This window comes from Micromesistius poutassou (genome assembly GCF_964030765.1).
Source record: "Micromesistius poutassou genome assembly, chromosome: 19".
Lineage (NCBI taxonomy): Eukaryota > Metazoa > Chordata > Actinopteri > Gadiformes > Gadidae > Micromesistius > Micromesistius poutassou.
Genome location: NC_140289.1, coordinates 7,724,190 through 7,745,600, shown reverse-complemented (window position 1 = coordinate 7,745,600; position 21,411 = coordinate 7,724,190). Strand labels below are relative to the sequence as shown.

The 21,411-nt window shown below is 45.2% G+C and overlaps 3 protein-coding genes across 3 annotated transcripts; 2 read left to right on the top strand and 1 right to left on the bottom strand.

Moving 5' to 3' along the window:
- The first annotated feature begins 340 nt into the window (after positions 1 to 340).
- riox1 (ribosomal oxygenase 1) lies at positions 341 to 6,977 on the top strand. The gene is made up of 15 exons (XM_084484189.1): positions 341 to 454; positions 718 to 855; positions 1,038 to 1,183; positions 1,293 to 1,392; positions 1,513 to 1,626; positions 2,184 to 2,290; positions 2,387 to 2,494; positions 2,755 to 2,789; positions 3,353 to 3,531; positions 4,026 to 4,130; positions 4,954 to 5,095; positions 5,262 to 5,382; positions 6,088 to 6,187; positions 6,263 to 6,349; positions 6,702 to 6,977. Exons 1-15 carry the CDS (start codon positions 362 to 364, stop codon positions 6,759 to 6,761), a joined length of 1,635 nt encoding a protein of 544 aa, XP_084340315.1. The 5' UTR covers positions 341 to 361; the 3' UTR covers positions 6,762 to 6,977.
- A 25-nt stretch (positions 6,978 to 7,002) lies between these two features.
- Positions 7,003 to 9,273, bottom strand: ndufb1 (NADH:ubiquinone oxidoreductase subunit B1). The gene is made up of 3 exons (XM_084484188.1): positions 9,199 to 9,273; positions 8,641 to 8,785; positions 7,003 to 7,190 (listed from the first exon to the last, which is right to left on the bottom strand). Exons 2-3 carry the CDS (start codon positions 8,778 to 8,780, stop codon positions 7,154 to 7,156), a joined length of 177 nt encoding a protein of 58 aa, XP_084340314.1. The 5' UTR covers positions 8,781 to 8,785; positions 9,199 to 9,273; the 3' UTR covers positions 7,003 to 7,153.
- A 240-nt stretch (positions 9,274 to 9,513) lies between these two features.
- On the top strand, positions 9,514 to 18,983 carry cpsf2 (cleavage and polyadenylation specific factor 2). The gene is made up of 15 exons (XM_084483882.1): positions 9,514 to 9,652; positions 10,038 to 10,209; positions 10,316 to 10,475; positions 10,587 to 10,692; positions 11,283 to 11,412; positions 11,516 to 11,631; positions 11,847 to 12,034; positions 12,258 to 12,548; positions 12,822 to 12,922; positions 13,192 to 13,395; positions 14,202 to 14,354; positions 15,215 to 15,437; positions 15,824 to 16,189; positions 16,922 to 17,056; positions 18,397 to 18,983. Exons 2-15 carry the CDS (start codon positions 10,061 to 10,063, stop codon positions 18,487 to 18,489), a joined length of 2,415 nt encoding a protein of 804 aa, XP_084340008.1. The 5' UTR covers positions 9,514 to 9,652; positions 10,038 to 10,060; the 3' UTR covers positions 18,490 to 18,983.
- Positions 18,984 to 21,411: the final 2,428 nt, after the last annotated feature.

Sequence of the window (21,411 nt, the reverse complement as noted above, 5' to 3'; positions counted from 1 at the left end):
GTAGCATACACCGAGGCATGCTGGGAGACTGGCTGCTAGCGCGCTGCGCTACTGAAGGCGGTGGAAGGTGCCTGCTGGGAAAGCGCGACATCTGGCGGGCATCTTTACAATTGCAACTTAACAGCTTTAGCTCAATCCTCGTGCATTGAATCAAAACAAATGAGAATAATGCAGTTATTTAATTTAAACAAATTTTCACACCACCATCGGATGATGATATGAATTTTAGTTTATTCAACTTGGTATTAATAAATGACATGGCAAAATCGCACATCCACGTGATAGGGGGCGACATTGAGCGTTTACTACCACGTCGTGAAGGAGAGCAGTCGCAGGGTGATGACGATAGACAAACTCGAAGATGGAGTGTAAACCCAAACACATGTCTGCTTTTGCTTTATATCAAAATGCAGCTGCGGAGTTGTCTCTTAATGAAAAGAAGCGTCCCTTAAAGGTAAACCTTAATGTACATTGAAAGTAATACATAGGAACCCCTACTATCTTGATAATAAGCACCCAGCAACGCAACTACAAGTTAGCAAATAAGAGAGTAACCTGCTTACTAGTTGGTAGGCTACACCGCTTACGTTGAAGTATTCGTGATGTATTGTAGCTCAAATGTTTAATTTAAGATTTATCATTTAAATTTGAGTAACTGTAAAAATACTTTCAAAAAAGTTAGCATTTCATATTTTAATATTCTCTTGCTGTACCAAGGTGTCAGCCAAAAAGAAAAAGCTGAAGGAGAATGGTGTGGCCATCGCTAAACCCAACAAAAGCGTAGTAAATAAGAAGAAACCAAAGAAGCTTGTGAAGTCTGTGACAAAAGGAGAACGCCTGGAAAGAGTTCCACAGGTAAACATCAGCATGGTTTCTCCGATTGTATTACATAATTTGTTACTCAGCTACGTATTCCAAAAAAAATACAGGGAATATCAAAAGGTCTATGGTTACCTTTTCTCTTGTCTGAGATAGATCTGGCAAGGGATTGCTTGATATCTGGATGTCAATAACAATACATTTTTTCATGCTCACAGGCAAATTTGTGCGAAGACAATCAGGAAGGGACATCATCATTAGATGCTTTGCTAGCAGACCTGGGAAGGGTGAATAACAGTCGGGACAGAGCAAGCAAACTGTTCCAGTGGCTCATCCACCCAGTTCCCGCCAAAGGCTTCTTCAGGTTTGTCTGTGACATGTGGCACTGGAATTGTTTACCAATAATACCCACTAGCTGGGAAGGGGGGAGGCGGTGATTTTGACCTGTCTCTCTATCTCCATCTCCATCTCAGGGACACATGGGAAAAGAAGCCCATCTTAATCCGGCGTCAGAATCCAGACTACTACAGGGGACTCTTTTCCACGGCAGAGTTCGACCGCATTTTGAGAGAGGTGGGTATATCGATAGAGGCCACCAGGACATCAATACCATCCATCTCTCCATCCCACCTGCCCTGTCCTCGTGTCGGTCTGGTTGTAACGGCTGTTGTGTTTGTTGTCTTGGATTCAAAGGATGACGTCCAGTATGGAGTGAACCTGGACGTCACCAGCTACACCAACGGCAAGAGGGACACGCACAACCCCCCCGGCCGAGCGCTGCCCTTCACTGTGTGGGACTTCTACTCGGTGAGGCGCAAGGGCCACAGGTTCCCAGTGTGGCGGATCTTATTACTTTTAAATGTGTATACATACTAGTGTGAATTTGGTGTTGCTGTATCTCCACCTTTACGCAACTCGATTTAAGGGCCTCTAACATTACACAACTCGATGTAAGGGTCTCTAACGTTACACAACTCGGTGTAAGGGTCTCTAACGTTACACAACTCGATGTAAGGGTCTCTAACGTTACACAACTCGATGTAAGGGTCTCTAACGTTACACAACTCGATGTAAGGGTCTCTACCGTTATACAACTCGATGTAAGGGTCTCTATCTTTACAAAACTTGATGTAAGAGTCTCTACCATTACACAACTCTATGTAAGGGCCTCTACTTCTAATACACAATTAGTTTTCCTCCAATTTGGTTCAGTCAGTGACATAATAAAATAAATACATGAAAGACCCTATGGAAATGACAAATTAAATAATTCACTTAAATTTCAGCGATATAAACACAATTCTATTGGATTGTACTTATCTCAAGCTCACTATTACTTACACAGGTTGTGCTCCTTCTTCCAGAGTGGCTGCTCCCTGCGCATGCTGAACCCCCAGGCGTTCTCCTCCACAGTATGGAACTTCCTCTCCATCCTCCAGGAACAGTTTGGCAGCATGGCCGGGGCCAATGTGTGAGTGAGCTATTTTCATAGGTCATTACTGAAATGTGTTTTTGTAACCGATCTAGAGGTAATGTCGAAATTGTATTTTCACTCACTCACTCACAGGTATCTGACACCTCCCGGAACCCAAGGCTTTGCCCCGCACTATGATGACATTGAAGCCTTCGTGGTTCAGCTGGAGGGAAAGAAACACTGGCGAGTGTATAACCCAAGGTATGCCTGGAGCCAAAATGTACTTTGGTCTTTTAAGAAAAAAATATTTATACCTCTTGCTAATCATAAATAATGTGATTAAAAAATGTGGTTGCTAATACTGATACACAATATCATTCTAATAAATATTTGTGACTTATTTTGTTCTATAGTAGTATAGTATAGGCCTATGTGTTATTTTAACCTGTTTAACACATTCCCTGACTTTAAGGAAATATGACCAGTCTTAACAGAGACATTTCCTTCCTTTTTTTTTCCAGGTCCTTGGATGAAGTACTGCCAGTTACCTCGAGCCGTAAGTGCCGTTCTAAATGCCACCTTTTTCTTACATCACCTAAGGTCAACATGTTTTAGTATAAGCACTCGGCCTGTTTGGCATACTGAATGATGGAGTTTTATACAGCATATCGATCCAAAAACTGCAAAATCCAAATCTGCATTTGCGCAAATCAGTCCGTAGCAATTGATTTCCTGCAGAAAATGTGTTAGTTAATGTGGTGGGGTTTGCCGTCAGACCGGGGGGTTGTAACACGCAACCCTTTTATACAGGTGGTATTATGGTATACGTATATGTCATGCTAATTTCAATTTTAATTTTAATGCAAGCTGTCAGACTTTTGCCCTGCAGCCTGATCTTTATATTATACTTTAGTATAATATACTTTAGTATAATATTCACCATTTAAAAAAAGAAAAAAGGGGGTGGGAGGGTGTTTACGTCGTAGTTAAGGTGGCAGCCGTGTATTGCTTAGGCGGCTGCCTAAACTGTAAAGTGCTGTGGGAAACCCTGAAATGACAATTTGTCATCCCAAGATGTGAAAATTTCCTGAGACCTCTGTCTCATATCTTTGCATTCAGCCAACTTCAGTCAGTCAGAGATCGGGAAGCCAGTGCTGGAGGTGGTCCTGGAGGCCGGGGACCTGCTCTACTTCCCACGCGGGTTCATTCACCAGGGAGACTGTCTGCCAGACGCACACTCCCTCCACATCACTGTCTCCTCCTTCCAGAAGAACAGCTGGGGAGACCTGCTGGCCAAGGTGCGCCCGCTCTGCCAAGCGCATCACTCTCACTGCTTGAACAGAGAACACCTTGGGATTGATGTCAGCAAAACATTGGCCAAGTCAAGGCAGGGACGGCAGCAGGCTTTTTTAGGTGCTTTATGGGCATTAGCATCAGTTATGCTTTATTTGTATAGCACTGTTCCAGACAACAAGGGACAAGTGCTTAAAGGTGTAGTGTGTGGGATTTAGTTGTATCTTGTGAAACAGATGGAAATGAAATGAAATATTCATCAGTATGTTTTAATTAGTGTATAGTCCAAGGAAGATACTTTAGTTGTCATAACCTTGGAACGAACCCTTTAAATCTGCATTTGAAAGGAATGTAGATTCATTAATTTGAGCAAAGATGCATTAATGAATAAGACTAATAATAGACAACCACGTAGTGGGCACATTACGACTGGACAGGATGGAAAGTGTACATTATGCTTAATTAAATGCTATTTTTGTGTTCGGGGATTACTTCACAGCTGGTGCCCGCGGCCCTTGGGGTAGCAATGGAGGAGAATGTGGAGTACAGGCAGGGCTTGCCACTGGACTACCTGACATACATGGGCGTACAAAACTCTGACAAGGTACTGACGATGATGGGGAAGGAAGGGGGGGCGGAGGGGAAATGGTAATCTTGGTCATCTACGCGTTCATCCAAAGCATCTTACAGTGCATTTTAGATGTTTATCAACAATCCTATTACCTGTAGGATTGTTACATGCATAAATCGTGTTTTATATTGCCAATGTATGAACGGGTTGTAATTTAACGTAAAAACATTTACCTTCCCCATCTAACGCATATACCAGCCTGTGGGCTGAATTATATTACATTTCAACCTGAAGGAAGGGCTATCTAAGCGCCGATAATGGCAAAGATGTCTGTTTCATAAAATGTGTACAACGTATATTAATGTTTGTTAGAGTCTCAACCCACTGAGCTCGCACTCCTGTGCTCTCAATGCACAAGTATGAGCAGGCCGCAGTTCACTTACCGGCCAAAGGGGCCAGTAATGAGAAGGCATGTTTAAATCTTACACATAGTACCTTTTTAAACAAGAATGTAGGTGGGAGCCTAAGGGGAGACTGCAGACATTGGGGTTTGTCGCCATGCCAAAAGGGTTTGCTTCAAACACCCAGACCAGTGAACTATCCTGCCGCATTGAAACTTTATTTTCAAAGTGGAAGAATGTAAGAAGCTACAAAAATGTTGAAGTGTTGCACGATGTAATAAAAAACTGAACAGATTGCAGAGCAGCAACAGAAATTAGTCAGTGGCAGGGTAAACCGTTATCGGCCGGTCGATTAAAATCACACTTCATTGTCACCAAAGAATGACTTTCCAACCATTGCCATCTCGTTCCTGGTGTTGTGCCCGTCGATGAAAACCCATGATGTCCCCACGCAGGGGGACCCCCGGCGAGAGAAGTTCCTGTCCCGTATAGGCGGCCTGATGAACAAGCTGGCCGACTACGCCCCGGTGGACGCGGCCGTAGACGAGAAGGCCAAGGAGTTCCTCCACGACTGCCTGCCTCCAGCACTCACTACAGGTGTGTGCTTGCGTGCGTGTCTCAATAATAAAAATGAACAAAACATTGCAGGAGCATATTCATCAAGGAGTTTTCGTGTACCAGCTGCTCCCATTGGACGGTGACTAATCTGATCTTCTACCTACCAAGTGTGTTAACACTTGATGCACCATGTCTCCTGCTGCAGAGGAACAGGCCAGCAGTGTTCAAGGCTCCTCCACAAGGTGGGGGAATGGAAGGCCTTTGAATGTCGGCGCTCGCATTCACACCCAGACCCGGGTGCAACTCATTCGCGCTGGTTGTGCCAGGTAAGGCCTTGTTGGCACTTTATTGTGTGTGTTTGCATCCATAGGCTTCTATTAAGTGCATGGGCTTGGTTGATACATGGGTCCGTATTGGATAGTAAACTGGCAGGTAAAGGCACTGCTCCAATTGAAATTCACCTTCTGCCCAAGTGGAAATGCTGTTCTTCTATGGTAGTTACAAAAAATATACATTGGGAGATTACAAGGTGATGCAACATGTGGCAGACTGGGTTAACTTACTGCCATTTGATTTAAGCAGGTTTTTAATGTTTATCATTATGGGACATTTTTTTTTTAATCCTTTTCAATTAATAATTAATGTTAACTCATTATAGAAAGGGATCCATATGAACGGTAACTGGTGGCCTGCAGGCAGCAACAAGATCAATTGTTATAGCAATAGTTGTAGCGCACGCTCATATATGCACTGCTCGGCTCAATCTGCTATGATGATTAAGCCAATGTGCAAATGAACATGTGTCCAGACTGAAAATATGTAGATGTGAAATGCAAACTCCTAATTAATTTTTAATCATTGGAATATATTGCATACATTAGCATTGCAATATTCCTCTGGTTGAAATGAAATGCTAATTTTTCTCAATATTCTGCTATTTACTGCACATGCTGCCAAAGGTGTTTTTGCAGTTTACAAAATGACACATGTTGTATTGAATTCTTGTGCAATAAAAAAAAACTGTTCTCCAGGTTATGCAGTGATGGGGAAGTCATCCAGTTGTTCTACACTACAGACAACTCCAGAGTATACCACAAAGAGGAGCTCAAGAGTTTTGAAATCAAAACGGAGGTATAGCATTTCTAAGTAGTTTTTGTCTGTTTGCTAATGATGTGGAACACAACCTAATGGCTGCTGTTCCCCCAGTATGCAGACGCTGTTGAGTTCCTGATTCACGCGTACCCCAAGTTTGTGTCGGTGCAAAGTGTTCCGTGTGACTCGGCTGCGGAAAAGGTACACTTTGTCACATCTTCTATTTCCATTTTCAAACCAAATCTAATTTCTTTTGCTTTGAACATCATACTTCTTTTTGGGGGGGGGGGGTATTGTGTTTCTTGCCTATCATAAGCTAACTGTTAGCTAACCTGAAAATTAAGTATTACGGGTGAATTATATTTCAAGTGCTACAGGTATGAAGAAATAACTTTATATATCAGCTTATTCTTTGAAAATGTGTTTATTTTGCTGGAGGTGTTCACTTTAAATAGCATATGGCGGTAGTCACACCAGATGCTTTGTGTTTTATATGTGCATTCTTGTAAAACTGACCTCATGGAAACTCATCTTTTTCCCCCCGCCCCTCCAGATTGCTTTGGCTGAGCTGCTGTTTGAGAAAGGGATTATCCGCACTGCAGAGCCTCTCTAGTGTTGGACACGGTTCCCACAGTGCTGGCATCCAACACATTTGGACTGGATTCCAGTTTCAGCTTTGAACCTATATAAATAAATCTGGGATACAAAACATCTCTGGCAACGATTAGTCTCTCCGCTATACTGCAGTAGACGTAAAATACTGTCTAATTAATGCTTGGTATTAAAGGATAGGAATGATTGTTGTTACGTGAAATGCAACAACCTTGGAGGAAAATAAAAATGATTGTTGACCATTTTCATAGAGAAATGTACATGTTTATTATTGGTTGATGCAACTCAAAAGAACATGGTATAGATATTTTAAATAATCCATTCTGAAGGCTACCCCACAATCAAACGATAGATGGTGCTCAACGACAGCATGACCAGAGATGGGCTGGTTATCTACTTCCAGGTAAACTCCTCTCCAGGCTTCAGTTCCCTAGAGACGAGAGAGATGAGTCAGCAAAATTGTACAGTTTAGGATAATCCAGTGTTCAGGCAAAATGGAGCTGCTCTAAAGCATTTACACTTGATGTGTTACCTAGCTAGGCTTGTCCAATGCAGCCTAGCACCAAGGTAGCAGCCTAGTCAAAGTGGGTATTTAGGATTGACAGGCAGTTCAGTAAAGGTGTTATTGGGAAGTGGACTTTCAAAATTTTTTTAGAACAATTTTAAGCCTCAAAAGAAATGCGTTATGTTCTTTGGCGATAAACAGTTATTTTGCACTACATGCTCATTTGCATATAGTTAACTGAAGTTCAACTTCTGTCCCACCCCTTCATGCCACTGCAATCCCTGCCCGCACGTGAGCCTTCATACAATCCCTTGACCCACTCCATAATGCGTCCAATACAAAGTGTATGGGAGGCACTGCCAAACGCGATACCGTGCGTTTGGTGGGGCTGGCCCGTCAGTCTTTCAGGGTGGAAGCATGCTCAGTGGCATATAAATACAGAATTGAAACTTGTGGAATAGTTCGTTTTTGGCCACTATTTGAGAAGACTACCTAGCCAGGGCAGTCCATACGCCCTAACTTGTGTTGGACAAGCCATACGACTATGAGAGTTTCTAACACACTCATTTGGAATATAAATGATGCATCACCAACGGCCCAGTTTTGTATGCCACCTACACTGAGAGGACAAAAACCATGGCTCATATACATCTATGTCAACCACTAATCTGGGGTCTTAGGAAACCGGCCAAATCCTTTAACATATTTATTTACGTGAAAACCATAGGGATTGCCATTTAAAACATCCAATATGATAGTTAAACAGCTGAATGGGCATAGACCACCAGGAAAAGATTTTCATTTGATCTAGTAAACATAAATTCCTTGTTTAATTAGCCTGTTATTTTACTGCCTCAAAACAAAATAAAAATGTAGGATGGGATTCTAAAGTAACTAAACTGGTGGTCCTTTGAGAGCTTAGTCTTCATAAAGAGGAGGTTTGGTAACTTTCTACCACTGTTTCAGAGGCAAAGTGTGTGATAAACTAGCTGGCTTTGCTGATGTTAGAATAGATTCCCTTTGATTACCAATGTCAGGTATTTGGGGAAGTATTACTAATGAATGAGTGAAACAAGTATCTGGACAGGTGTCGTGGCATCTACGAGTTGCTAGCTCGATTGTATTTATATTATTATTATATTATTATTGGTTGCAGGTACAAATTGGTTTCCTGGCGTCAGATGACTTACTTCTAGCCTCAAGCAACTAGGAAGCCTCAAGTCATCAAGCCTCACTAAGTCTTTGGTTTCAGCAATGCATGCAGATATAAAGAGGATGACCCTTTTGGCTAACTTGCTCCAATCATTTGTGTTTGCATTAAATATGCAAAGGAAACTCGGAGCACATCGCGGTGATGGACCTAGGTTTTCCTTACCTGCCGTACAGAGCACTTTTGTTTCTGAAAGCTGTCAGCTTCTGGTCCTGTTGTTTATCCATGTACCATCCGATCACAAAGCCCATGGGCACCAATATGTTCACCCAATGCTCCCTTGCAAGTGATACAAAGTTCACCATGATGTCTGCAAATTAAGCAATGCAACGTCAATCAGAGTACGATGTCTTGAAAAAAGCTATCTGCTAGCAGATATCATTTACTGTAGACACATAGGGGTACTACAACGTTAACTAAATCTACCACCTACAAAGGAATGGACCCGTACCAGTACGTAGACCTTTATCAAGCACGGTAAATATCATTATTGGAAATAATAATACAAAGGTTCCCTATGGCGAATGTCAACTGGAGCTACAATTAACCAGTAAGAGGAAACTAGCATTAGCTGGCTAACTGCTTAGCATAACAAAATGTCATTGAGATATTTTATTAATACATGTAATATAATACTGATGTCCCCCATGAAAACGGTCGTACATGTACAATAAATTATATCACAATGTAAGAGATGCGTTTTGAAATATAAAACAACATTACCTTGTGTTCTTGTTTTGCGGATCCGCTGCCTTTGGCTTCACACTTAGGAGGCAAAGGACATTGGACCCTACCAACTATGGGAACCCGGATTAGGTTATTTGATATGCCGACACATATTTTATCATTATTGGTCGCTCTAAATACTAAACCATATCAACTGCTAAACATTTTAAATGTATTAATTCAATGTTTGTTTAATGGTAAAGTTATAAACAGATGTATGTGCTCCGACGCAAGATTTGTATGCACCAAGTCCCACCCTACTATTGTTGTTGAAGGTACGTTCCGTTGACCTCTCACACGTGATGATGCAGCGGCAAAGTGTGTCCGTCCGAGTGTAGAAAGTGTTTTCACAAATGCTAGTCAACATGTCGTAATATTGTTATTACGGTCTGGAGTTAGTATTTTCCTATATCTGGAAAAACTGTTAATTTGTATTGTTTCACAACCAATGGTAGGTTTTACCCACGTTGGTCAAACACATGAATATACCCCCCTGTTAGTTATAGCTGGCATGCTAACAACCGGCTATTGTGATTGTGAACACATGATGTAAATGTATACATTGTTAAATACTGCGTAGTTTTGGCATATTTATATTTTCACGTGTTACATTTTCTTGACCATCTTTGGCTGTCACATTTGTATAATATTCCGTCTTTTTTTATTGGCGTGGCCATCTTTGCACGTTATCAACGCATCATCTTATTCAGAAGCTAGTGTTCACAGACATATCAGTTGCACCACTATATTCTTGTTTTACATTGAATACTAAATACGCACTATTGCATATAAGGATGCTGTTCTCGGTTGCTTACTTCTACCTTTTTCCTCCATAGCTGCCACTTGATAGCTGAGGAAGATGACATCCATTATCAAGTTGACAGCCGTGTCGGGGGTGCAGGAGGAGTCTGCCCTGTGCTACCTGCTTCAGGTGGATGAATTCCGCTTCCTCCTCGACTGCGGTTGGGATGAAAGTTTTTCCATGGAAATCATAGATGCAATGAAACGGTAACCACCATGTCCGCAGTGTATACCCCCATCACTGCCATGTTATTGTTTGGTGTTGCAGTACTGAGTGAGTGTTTGTGACATCAGTGATTTTGTGGTCCATCAGACACGTTCACCAGGTCGACGCCGTGCTCCTCTCCCACCCTGATCCCCTGCATCTAGGCGCCTTGCCCTACGCCGTTGGGAAGCTGGGTTTAAACTGCACCATCTATGCCACGATACCTGTATACAAGATGGGCCAAATGTTCATGTATGATCTATTTCAGGTGAGGAGGAGTTATTTAGTAGAACGTTCTGCATTGCAAGCTGCCTCTCTCGCGTATGGTTTGGTTGCATTTTATCCAGTGTCTCCTTAAATGCTTACTTTTTTCTTACAGTCTCGGAACAACAGCGAGGACTTCAATCTCTTCACACTTGATGACGTGGACAGCGCCTTTGACAAAATCCAGCAGTTAAAATACTCCCAGATTGTAAATTTAAAAGGTCAGTGTATCACAGACGAAGCAATATGATTGATCAACGTGACCTTTTAGAATGTGATCAAATGAGCATGACAGCACACCTAGCTGTGCTCATTAAAAAATGCTTCATCGCTAACCTCCTTGGCTTAAAATTGCATGTGAAATCGCTGACATAGTCAGCAAAATCTTGATTTTGAAAGCATTTGCTAAAGTGGGCGAGACGAGTGAACAGGGACTTGAAAGCGTCTCTTTTGCTAGGTTGTTGCTAAGATCCGTCCTACTTGCTGGAGTAGTAAACTACCATTTGCATTGCATGGGAGTCTATAGACATGCTTTTGTACTTGGTATTGGTCAGATTACATGTTTATCTAGGGTTTGTTGTTACTTGTTTTTCAGTATCCCTGAAGATATACACTACAAAAGCTAGATATTTTGAGAGCGAAATGCCCCACAATTTTACCAAATTTTGATAATGTTAAATTTTTTCAGTAACCATAATTTAATAATAATAATTCGCAATATTACACCCTCTTAATTACTCCACAGACTCTCATAATGTACTTTGAGTTTATCGTTGAAAATAATATTCTTTGCTCTACTTTACCTCGACAGGGAAAGGACACGGCCTGTCCATCACTCCCCTTCCAGCCGGACACATGATTGGTGGCACCATCTGGAAGATTGTCAAAGATGGAGAGGAGGAGATTGTCTATGCTGTGGACTTCAACCATAAAAGAGAGATGTAAACACTATCATCATCAGCACCATTTATGATGCGTTTCTTTCTTCTGTCAAACCAAGCTCTTCTCTAACGTCACAACTTTTGTTTCTTGTCCTGGCCCTAGCCATCTAAACGGTTGTATACTGGAAAGCGTGAGTCGCCCCTCTCTCCTCATCACGGACTCCTTCAACGCCTTGTACGTGCAGCCGCGTCGCAAACAGAGAGACGAGCAGCTCCTCAGTGAGTCAACGAGTGCACAACCCTCCAGAACCACCCTTTTAAGATACAGTGCAATCAAATCAAATCTTGTCTTGTGCATGACAGACATTGCTGTAGACATTCTTTAACTTACATAAAACATTGCACTTCTTTGTGCTCCATAGTGTGGGTAAAGTTAAGAATGTGTAATTTGTTCTCCTTCCACTGTTTAATTCTATGGTTCTGCGTGCGTCCAGCCAATGTTATGGAGACCCTTCGTGGCGACGGCAATGTCCTCATCGCCGCGGATACGGCTGGCCGCGTGCTGGAGCTTGCCCAGCTGCTGGACCAGATCTGGAGGACGAAGGACGCGGGGCTGGGCGTTTACTCCCTAGCGCTGCTCAACAACGTCAGCTACAACGTAGTGGAGTTCTCCAAGTCCCAGGTCTCCCAGTTCACGTCCCTAATTCACCGCACGGTGCAATCAGATACAAGGAAACTGTCTCTTGCAGTATTAGTGAACTTGTGAAAAATGCAAACACTTTTATGTTACTTATGTTACTTATTTTCTACATGGCAGGAAAACCGGAGGCCAAAATGACCTGTGCACTACTGAAATATCTGTTGAAGTCCACGTTGTGTTGCTAACCCCCTCCCTCCCTGCACAGGTGGAGTGGATGAGTGACAAGCTCATGAGGTGCTTCGAGGACAAGAGGAACAACCCCTTCCAGTTCCGCCACCTGTCGCTGTGCCACAGCCTGGCGGACCTGGCGCGCGTCCCCAGCCCCAAGGTGGTGCTGTGCAGCCAGCCCGACCTGGAGTCGGGCTTCTCCCGGGAGCTCTTCATCCAGTGGTGCCGCGACGCCAAGAACTCGGTCATCCTGACCTACCGCACCACGCCCGGCACCCTGGCCCGCTACCTCATCGACAACCCCGGGGAGAGGATGCTGGACCTGGAGGTGAGGCTGCCCAGAGATGACCTCTATAATATATATGTTTCTATATTTATATGGACTGTTTGCACACTTTGGTGGCTCCGTTGTAGGACAAGTCAAATGAAGTCTCATTACATACCTTATTGGCATTACAACTCTGAAACTCTTTTACATTGGACATTTTTTTAGGATTGATATTGTCAATATTGTGTAGATGTCCATATGATCATTGTGAAAAAAACATCTATATTTCCCTGCCCATTTTTCATTGCTTTCTCATCCGATGTTATCGCACAGGTCCGAAAACGAGTAAAGCTTGAGGGCAAGGAACTTGAAGATTTCCTCGAAAAGGACAAGGTCAAGAAAGAGGCAGCCAAGAAGCTGGAGCAAGCAAAAGAGTATGTATCTGCAAATAAACAATGCTTTTCTTATCTAAAGACAGCAGGTTATTCACACATCATGCATGCTGTCACCATAGGCCTGAACACCAAGGTGTCACCAAAATATGGCAAGGTGCCCTCATTACACCTCACTCATCGGAAATCGCAGTTTTACTAACCCGTCACCTCACGATTCAACCCGTGCAACCCACTCCATGTTTCTCACACTGCGGTCTGACTCAGGGTTAACCCTTCCCGCTTGCACGTGGCGTGGTGTGTCCATGCAGGGTGGACGTGGACTCGAGCGACGAGAGTGACATGGAGGACGACCTGGATCAGCCGGCCGTGGTGAAGACCAAGCACCACGACCTGATGATGAAGGGAGAGGGCAGCCGCAAGGGGAGCTTCTTCAAGCAGGCCAAGAAGTCCTACCCCATGTTCCCCACGCACGAGGAGAGGATCAAGTGGGACGAGTACGGCGAGGTCATCAGGTAACGACCACATGACACCCGGGTCAGGGGCTGGCTTTTGTCCGACCAACGTGTATTGGACTACGTTTCTCTTCTCCCCTTCGGTAAATGCAGCCGGCTTGAGAATGAAAATGGTTTAGTGCCCTCGCTTACCTGCCAAAAGAAATACAATCTGCAGTATGAGGGCAGTGTTCTCCCTACATGCTGCAGCTGGATATTTATCTATAATTGTTTTCCTCCGTTGCCAAATACATTGTGATTTATTGAAAAACATAAATAGCATTGGCACCGGTACTGAACACCCCTCCATTGTTAGATAGTTATTAGAGAAATACTGACAGCGAAATTATGTTCTGCTGTAGAAAAATAACAAACGCTTGATGATAGTGAAGGCGGCATTATCTCATGAATGGCTTCAGACTAAAGGAAGGCAGACTAGAGAGAAAAACAGGCTGACTTAATAAGAGAAAGTACACATTCGATTGTGTAGAACAGAAGCAGTAGTATTATGCAACCGAGAGGGAAAGACCACAAAGGGAAGGCCACAGAATGAATGGCCAAAAAACATGTGTGCTCACATGCTATTTGTTGTTAGGTTATGTTGTATCGCAGTAAAACCTGCAGCCCCTAGCAAGCACACATCAGCACCGTGTGCGCATGCATCAGCTGCTGTGCATGCAAGCACCTCACACACAGCTCAGCACCGCTGGCATGTTGGAATGGATCATTCAGTAGTGTGTTCCTCCAGCCCTGTTCCTGTCCACACACATCTATTAACTACCACAGACCACAGTCATTCCATGACACGTTTCTGTTCTGCCCACAAGGCCGGAGGACTTCCTGGTCCCCGAGCTGCAGGCCACGGAGGAGGAGAAGAGCAAGCTGGAGGCCGGGCTGTCCAACGGCGACGAGCCCATGGACCAGGACCTCTCCGTGGTGCCCACCAAGTGTACCTCCAGCATCGAGAATATCGAGATCAGGTCAGTGATGCTCGTGGCGGGTGAAGGCCACCTGAGTAAATCTGTAGCAGAATCATAAACGCCCCCTCCCCCCCAACCCCCAGGCTGTTTGAAATTCACCAACATAATTCACGAGAAAGTTGGTTGGTTGACGGGAAGGTCAGGTTATTTTTTTCCTCCTTGCTTGGGTGATGTGCAGGGAAAGGAAATGAGCCTTCTGCAGTAAGGTACACCTGAGAGCACAAATACTTTCCTTGCAGCTGCTGCTCACCACTAATCCACTGCAGCTGCTTTTTTGGCCAGCAGTCAAGTTTATTTTTGTGCAGTTCTTTTTTTTTTTTATCAGGAGCCTCTCTCCTTAGGCCAATTTGATGCAAACAATGAACCCTGTTGAAGGATCATATTTTATCTTATTGATTTGGAAAGTCTGAGTATATTATGAGATTTTGATCAAAGTTATGGACTACATTTGATGCCTATGCCTTGCAAAAACAGTAACCTAGAAAGCTAAACTACCGATATGCAAACCTACCATACGTTTGAAATGCTAATTGAAGGTAATTTAGCATGAAAAAGACACAGGTGTGTTCCTTTTGTGGAAATACAGTTGGGCTATCATCACCCAAGAATATCAGAGTTCTGGGCGGTTATGTAACAGGCAAGACACAGAGCTGCCAGCTCCACCACGGCCTGAGGTCAGATAAAGTGGATCCAGCTTGTTATGCAAGGAACGCTGGTGTGAACACCGCATTAAATTGCTGAAAATAAATGTTTTTTTCCACGAGATAGCCACCTACAGATTATTACCACATCAACACACAATAATTCCTTCAGAGTTACTCCGTCCACTCAATCCAGCCCCCCTCCCCCTCCTCGATCAGGGCCAGGGTGACGTACATCGACTACGAGGGGCGCTCGGACGGCGACTCCATCAAGAAGATCATCAACCAGATGAAGCCCAGGCAGCTGGTGATAGTCCACGGGCCGCCGGACGCCAGCGCGGACCTGGCCGAGTCCTGCCGGGCCTCCAGCAAGGACATCAAGGTGTACACTCCCAAGCTGCAGGAGACGGTGGACGCCACCAGCGAGACCCACATCTACCAGGTCGGTGCCCGCACAGCCTCGTGGTTTATGTCCAGTTTCATGTGTCTGCATTTTGCCCCTATTTGACCCTGACCCTATTTGATTGTTTTTTTTGTTTTCTTCAGGAAAGAAAATGTAAAATGTTGTGTAGTATTGACACATTATAATAGGGGTTAAAAAAATCAATGCAAAGATATACGTGACAATGTGGTAAGAGACACATTTTGGAGAGACAATCAAATAATTATGATCAGTATTACTATAATTATATAAAATAATATTGGTTATTTACCCATACACATGTCCAATACAAAAGGAAGGCTTTACAACCAAACGGCATGTTACAGTCCCCTGTCGCCTGCTGATGACTCCTCCCCCTCCACACCCCCTGTCCTCGTTTCCTATAGGTGCGGCTGAAGGACTCGCTGGTCAGCTCGCTGCAGTTCTGCAAGGCCAAGGACACGGAGCTGGCGTGGATCGACGGCGTTCTGGACATGCGCGTGGCCAAGGTGGACACGGGCGTGCTGCTGGAGGCCGTCAAGGGCGAGGAGGAGGCGGGCGAGACCATGCTGACGGAGGACGGCGGCCAGGACCCCGCCATGGACGTGGGCGTGGCGGGGGAGACCGCGGGCGAAGGCGAGGGCGAGGAGGGCGGCGTGGCCCTGGCGGCGGTGGCCAAGCGCGCCATGAAGAGCCTGTTCATGGAGGACGAGCGCGAGCCGTCCGACGAGAGCGACGTCATCCCCACGCTGGAGCCGCTGCCCACCCAGGAGGTGAGAGGGAGGGGGGGAGGGGCGTCGGGTGGAGGGAGGGTGTGGGAGGTAGAGCGGGAGAATGGGTGAGGGAGTCGGAAGTAGCTTGTTGCTACCACTGAAGCCACAATCCTCACAAAATGGGAGTAGTGTGGATTTACTTTGTGGCTTTCTGGTCTTTCTCTGTCGATTTCAAGTTGCACAGAGGTTACTTTGTGTATTTGTAAAAGACTGTGTCTTGAGCGGGACCGTCTAGCCAGCGCCCTGTCCCCGTCCCCTGGCCCTCTGGGTAGATGAACAACGACAGGGTGTTGATCCCGGGACGGCTGACTTTGGGATTTGCAGCCAGAGGTGGCGCTGCGTCGGGAGAATGACACAGAGATAAATCTGAATGGACAGGGAGGGGAGGATTCCGCCCCCTGGCCCTATTGGGGGGGGGGGGGAGAGAGAGAGAGAGAGAGAGAGAGAGAGAGAGAGAGAGAGAGAGAGAGAGAGAGAGAGAGAGAGAGAGAGAGAGAGAGAGAGAGAGAGAGAGAGAGAGAGAGAGAGAGAGAGAGAGAGAGAGAGAGAGAGAGAGAGAGAGAGAGAGAGAGAGAGAGAGAGAGAGAGAGAGAGAGAGAGAGAGCACGGGTAGACAAACGCTTGCTTCCTAGGTCAAAGTTGATATTTTGAAATTTTTCGACACATGCATGGAGTGCGGGGGAAATTGGGTTCGACCTCTCCAGCTCACAGGCCGCCTCTCCCTCCTCCCAGATCTCGGGCCACCAGTCGGTGTTCATCAACGAGCCGCGCCTCTCCGACTTCAAGCAGGTGCTGCTGAGGGAGGGCATCCAGGCCGAGTTTGTCGGTGGCGTGCTGGTGTGTAACAACATGGTGGCCGTACGAAGGGTGAGTAGTGCCAGCGCCCTGCCCCCCACAACTGTACACAAGGTGTGTGTGTGTGTGTGTGTGTGTAAATTAGGGTGTGTGTGTGTGGGAGAGGGGGAGAGACTGTGTGGGAGAGGGGGAGAGACTGTGTGGGAGAGTGATTGAGTAAGAGGTGTGTGTGTGTGTGTGTGTGTGTGTGTGTGTGTGTGTGTGTGTGTGTGGGAGAGTGATTGAGTAAGAGAGGTGTGTGTGTGTGTGTGTGTGTGTGTTGTGTGTGTGTGTGTGTGTGTGTGTGTGTGTGTGTGTGTGTGTGTGTGTGTGTGTGTGTGTGTGTGTGTGTGCACACAGGCATGTGTGATCCGTCAACAAAGGAAGTGAGACAGCTGGAGCTGGGCTAGCCCCGCCAGGCGTTGAGTGCACTTTTTTTCTGTTTCCATTTTTTTTTGTATTTTCTTACATAATGTCCTTGCGGTCCTATTTCAACATTATTTCTCATCTCGCTCCTTTGTCTTATCTTCATTGGAGCTCTGTTGCATCAATCAATGCCCAGTACACTTATTTTTGGTTAGGGGCACTTAACCATACACGCGTATTCAAAAGCAGTAGAGGTAATCCTTAAAAGGGGGGAAAAGAGGAGGGTGAATATATCCGCAGTGACAAGGACATACATCGCCTTCAATTTAGTTTCTGCTGACTCAGCGGTCCACATTCAATGAGAAGTGGACTCTTCAACAGGACTTTATTTCCGGACATGCAAATATCATTGTTGTGAAGAAAAGCAGGGTAAAATAATAACTGACAGTTCACTCTCTGAGTCGTTGGCCTATCTGTCTGTAGAACTGATGGATCGCTATACTTCCAAAATAATAAAGTTGTTTGTATTTATTTATTATTTCCTTGTGCTTTTAGCTTCAGGAAAGTTGAAAGTCTGACCCTTCTACCCTCTGACCCTTCTACCCTTGGGTCCCAATTAATGAAGGAGGGATTGATTTAACACTTGGTCATTTTACCATAGATCAACTGATGAGAATGTGAGATGCTAAATATGATATGCCCTTTATTAAACACATACAACTCCAATAAATAGGCAACTCCAATAAATATTTTATTACTTTTTTTTTTTTTTAAAGATAAGAAGATAGAAAAAAATTAAATTGCCCATTCATCAACTTCTATAATTTAGACAGCCAGGGCTTGATCATGTGACCCATTGAAGTGTCATTGATGTGTCAAGTGTTGACGTGCCATCACTCGGGCCCTTTTGACCTAGGTCCCTGCTCCCCCACTCTGTATCTCACTCTCTCTCTCCTCTCTCTCGCTCTGTATCTCTGACCGACCCCCTCTCTTCGTCACACCCCCAGACGGAGGCAGGGCGCATCGGCCTTGAAGGCTGCCTGTGTGATGACTACTTCAAGATCCGGGAGCTGCTGTATCAGCAGTACGCCGTGGTATAGAGGAGGAGGAGAAGGAGGAGGAGGAGGAGGCGGCGGCATCACCATCAGGCAGACACATTCCCTCCTTGAGGATTTCCCCCCGCCCCGTGCCCGTGCGAGTGCAGTGTACCGTACGCTCTGCCCTCTCCCCCTCCCACACCCCCCACGGGCGACTCCAGCTGTTTGAACTCTTTTTTTTTTTTTTCCAAGGATGTTGTACAATAGGTGTCTATTTAGTTTTGTTTCTCGTTGTTTTTGTACGATTCTCGTTGGCTTGTCTCCCTCCTGACTTCCTCTTTGTATGCCCTCCCCCATCCCCGCCCCATCACCCCTGTTCATACGGCCCGCGATCGCTGGATGGAAAACATGGAGAAAGAGAGCTGTTCTTTTTACAATTCTATAATAAAAAAAAAAATCTCCATTTCTTTTTTTTTTTTACAGATATGGCGTTGTAATGTGTGTTGTTGTTTTGGCTGTAGAGCGATTAATTTATTATTACTGCTTCAACGACCTGAAACTGGGAACTCTTCTTGGCTGCTGGTGTTGGCTCGGGATCAGCGTTTGTCATCATGCATTACGTTTGATCGATGATTACTCTGAGGAGTTATGTAAAGTTTAATCAACAAGGAAAGTGTTCACTTATAAATTGATTTATATTCTGAAGTTATTTTGTGGCGCTCGTGGTGCAGCTCTAACTAGGCCAACTAGTTAGTTAGTAGAACTAACACCAGGTGGAGACATTTCTCAACCCTATATCTGCATCTCCAGCAGAGCCATAAAAAAAAGAGACACCAAATCATTACCTCCTAAGAGGGCCTGTCTGCGTTGAAATTTAGAGTGGAGATGATATTGTCCTGTAAGTGATGATGTGGCCTCAGCATCATCTCACATGCAAAGCACCGGATTAATGTTCAGCTTATGCATTAGGAGTGCCCATTTCCTTGCTTTCTTATCTTCTGCATTCATGTTGCCAGTCAGTGCAGCGTCTGCCTTAAGCATCAAGGTGTATCTGCTCCATTAGGGGACGCGCCGGTGATAACAGGCGGTCTCCTTGTGGGTGAACGATGCCGTGGATCTTGCCATCTGACTCCACCCCTTCCCTGACAGCAGTCAGAATCTGAGAAATAACGGGGTGAAGTAATGCACCACGCACATACACACAACACACGGTGTGTGAGTAGGCAAGTGAGTCAGAGCAGCGTCGGAGTGTATGTGTGTGGCTGTAGTGTGTGTATGTAAATGAGGTTGCGTGGGTGGAGTAGCGGGCGATCATGGACGCCGTTTGGGAGTTTAGTCTTGAGCACGGTTGGCTTAACTGACATGCATGCCTGCTTTTTCATGTTTTTTCCCATGCAATGTCACACTTTCAGAGTCATTGCACTTTAAATGATTTACTTACTCCATGAAAAAGAGAAGAAATGATATGTTCATGTGAGCTACACACCAGCGCTTCTGAGTGATCGTTGATTTGTTTTTATGAGTGTGTGTGTGTGTGTGTGTGTGTGTGTGTGTGTGTGTGTGTGTGTGTGTGTGTGTGTGTGTGTGTGTGTGTGTGTGTGTGTGTGAACTTCAGTAACCTGACAATGGCCGAGCGGGGGCAAGTTAACCTGGGGTTGAAGGGTACAGGAGAGAGAAAATGGCCTCTTGTGTTGTGTGCCACACAGTGCATGCCAGCCGTGCCCAGTCAACGCTTTTTCATTTCGATAATTGACCGGGAACGCCAGGCAGCGTCCATCAGCTAATCCTCTTAGCTTTCATAATGCTGAGTCTGTCACAGAAGCCCCTGTTTTAATGTAACGAGCGGCTAAGCCCGGGAACATGGGACAGCGCTCGGGGGGCCCTATGGTGCCCAGACAGGCCTCGTCTCTGCCCCCTGGAGGCTAGCGGGGGGGACCCGCTGTCCACTCAACAAGTGGCCCCAGCAAGCTGTCACATCACGTCAAACGTTAAAAGCCCATGAAAGGGGACGGGGCCCCCAGGATGGAGATGTGGTGTTTTTCGCTGGGGCAAGGTCACCAGTGTAGCTGCAGATGCCTCACGGTACTGGGATCTGCTTCTCTGAGCACACCGTGGCCATGATGGCTGACATAGCGCTTAGAGAGTCAGTGTAATCCTTTGGAAAAAGGACAATGGTTTTCTAGGAAAGCGACATGTTTAATCACAGAACATAAGGTATGCCATTTTTTTACTCTCACAAATTCACCGAGTTACCCATCACCCTCCAGTTAACATAAAATATACATAGTTTAATTGAATAGCATTGCCTTCAACACCCCAAACGTTTTAATTAAAAACACTGTAAAATATTGATGCTTGCAGATTCGCGGTAAGCCCAGAGTCGATTTCGGTGCGTTTGGGATTTTCCAATGGGAATAGTGATTTAGTAGTCAATTAAGATCAGTGGGAATGTTCCTGCAGCTCGAGAGAACAAACTGATCCGGGGGTTAGTTTTATTTTCTCTGCATGTAAATAGCATCCGTCCTCTCTTTTTTCACTTATTTCCCTCAATTCACCTGCACATGCCCTTTCCCACCCTCCCTCCCTCCCTCTCCTACTCCCACACACACTTGTACTAATTCCCGGTCTCTATAGGTAATCCCCTAGTGGGTCTCTCTGCGGTAATGGGCCTCTGTAAGGGAGCCCACATACACTTAAGATGCGCACAGAAGGGACCGTACGAAGCGGGGAAATCCTGAATTACACCATTACCGAAGTGATCCTCTTATGCAACCTGCTCTTCTCAACCGTCCTCAAAAGCGGACCCATTCCGCACGAGCACAAATCCACACACACACACACACACACACACTCACACAGACACAAAAAGGCACTTTTACAGCCAGATAATCCACAGCTCACAATAGTACAGCTGCTATATTGCTTTGTCCCAACCAAACAATTGTGTTTTGTTTTGTTGCTGTGTTCAGGGTCACCACGACTCAT

Coding starts and splice junctions, on each gene's coding strand:
- riox1 (XM_084484189.1), top strand. CDS start 362: ATGGAGTGTAAACCCAAACACATGTCTGCTTTTGCTTTATATCAAAAT. Junction 2,790..3,352: donor ACTGCCAGTTACCTCGAGCC/GTAAGTGCCGTT, acceptor CTTTGCATTCAG/CCAACTTCAGTCAGTCAGAG. Junction 5,096..5,261: donor GCCTCCAGCACTCACTACAG/GTGTGTGCTTGC, acceptor CTCCTGCTGCAG/AGGAACAGGCCAGCAGTGTT.
- ndufb1 (XM_084484188.1), bottom strand. CDS start 8,780: ATGGTGAACTTTGTATCACTTGCAAGGGAGCATTGGGTGAACATATTG. Junction 7,191..8,640: donor AAAAGTGCTCTGTACGGCAG/GTAAGGAAAACC, acceptor TCTCGTCTCTAG/GGAACTGAAGCCTGGAGAGG.
- cpsf2 (XM_084483882.1), top strand. CDS start 10,061: ATGACATCCATTATCAAGTTGACAGCCGTGTCGGGGGTGCAGGAGGAG. Junction 10,693..11,282: donor CCAGATTGTAAATTTAAAAG/GTCAGTGTATCA, acceptor TTACCTCGACAG/GGAAAGGACACGGCCTGTCC. Junction 17,057..18,396: donor ACATGGTGGCCGTACGAAGG/GTGAGTAGTGCC, acceptor TCACACCCCCAG/ACGGAGGCAGGGCGCATCGG.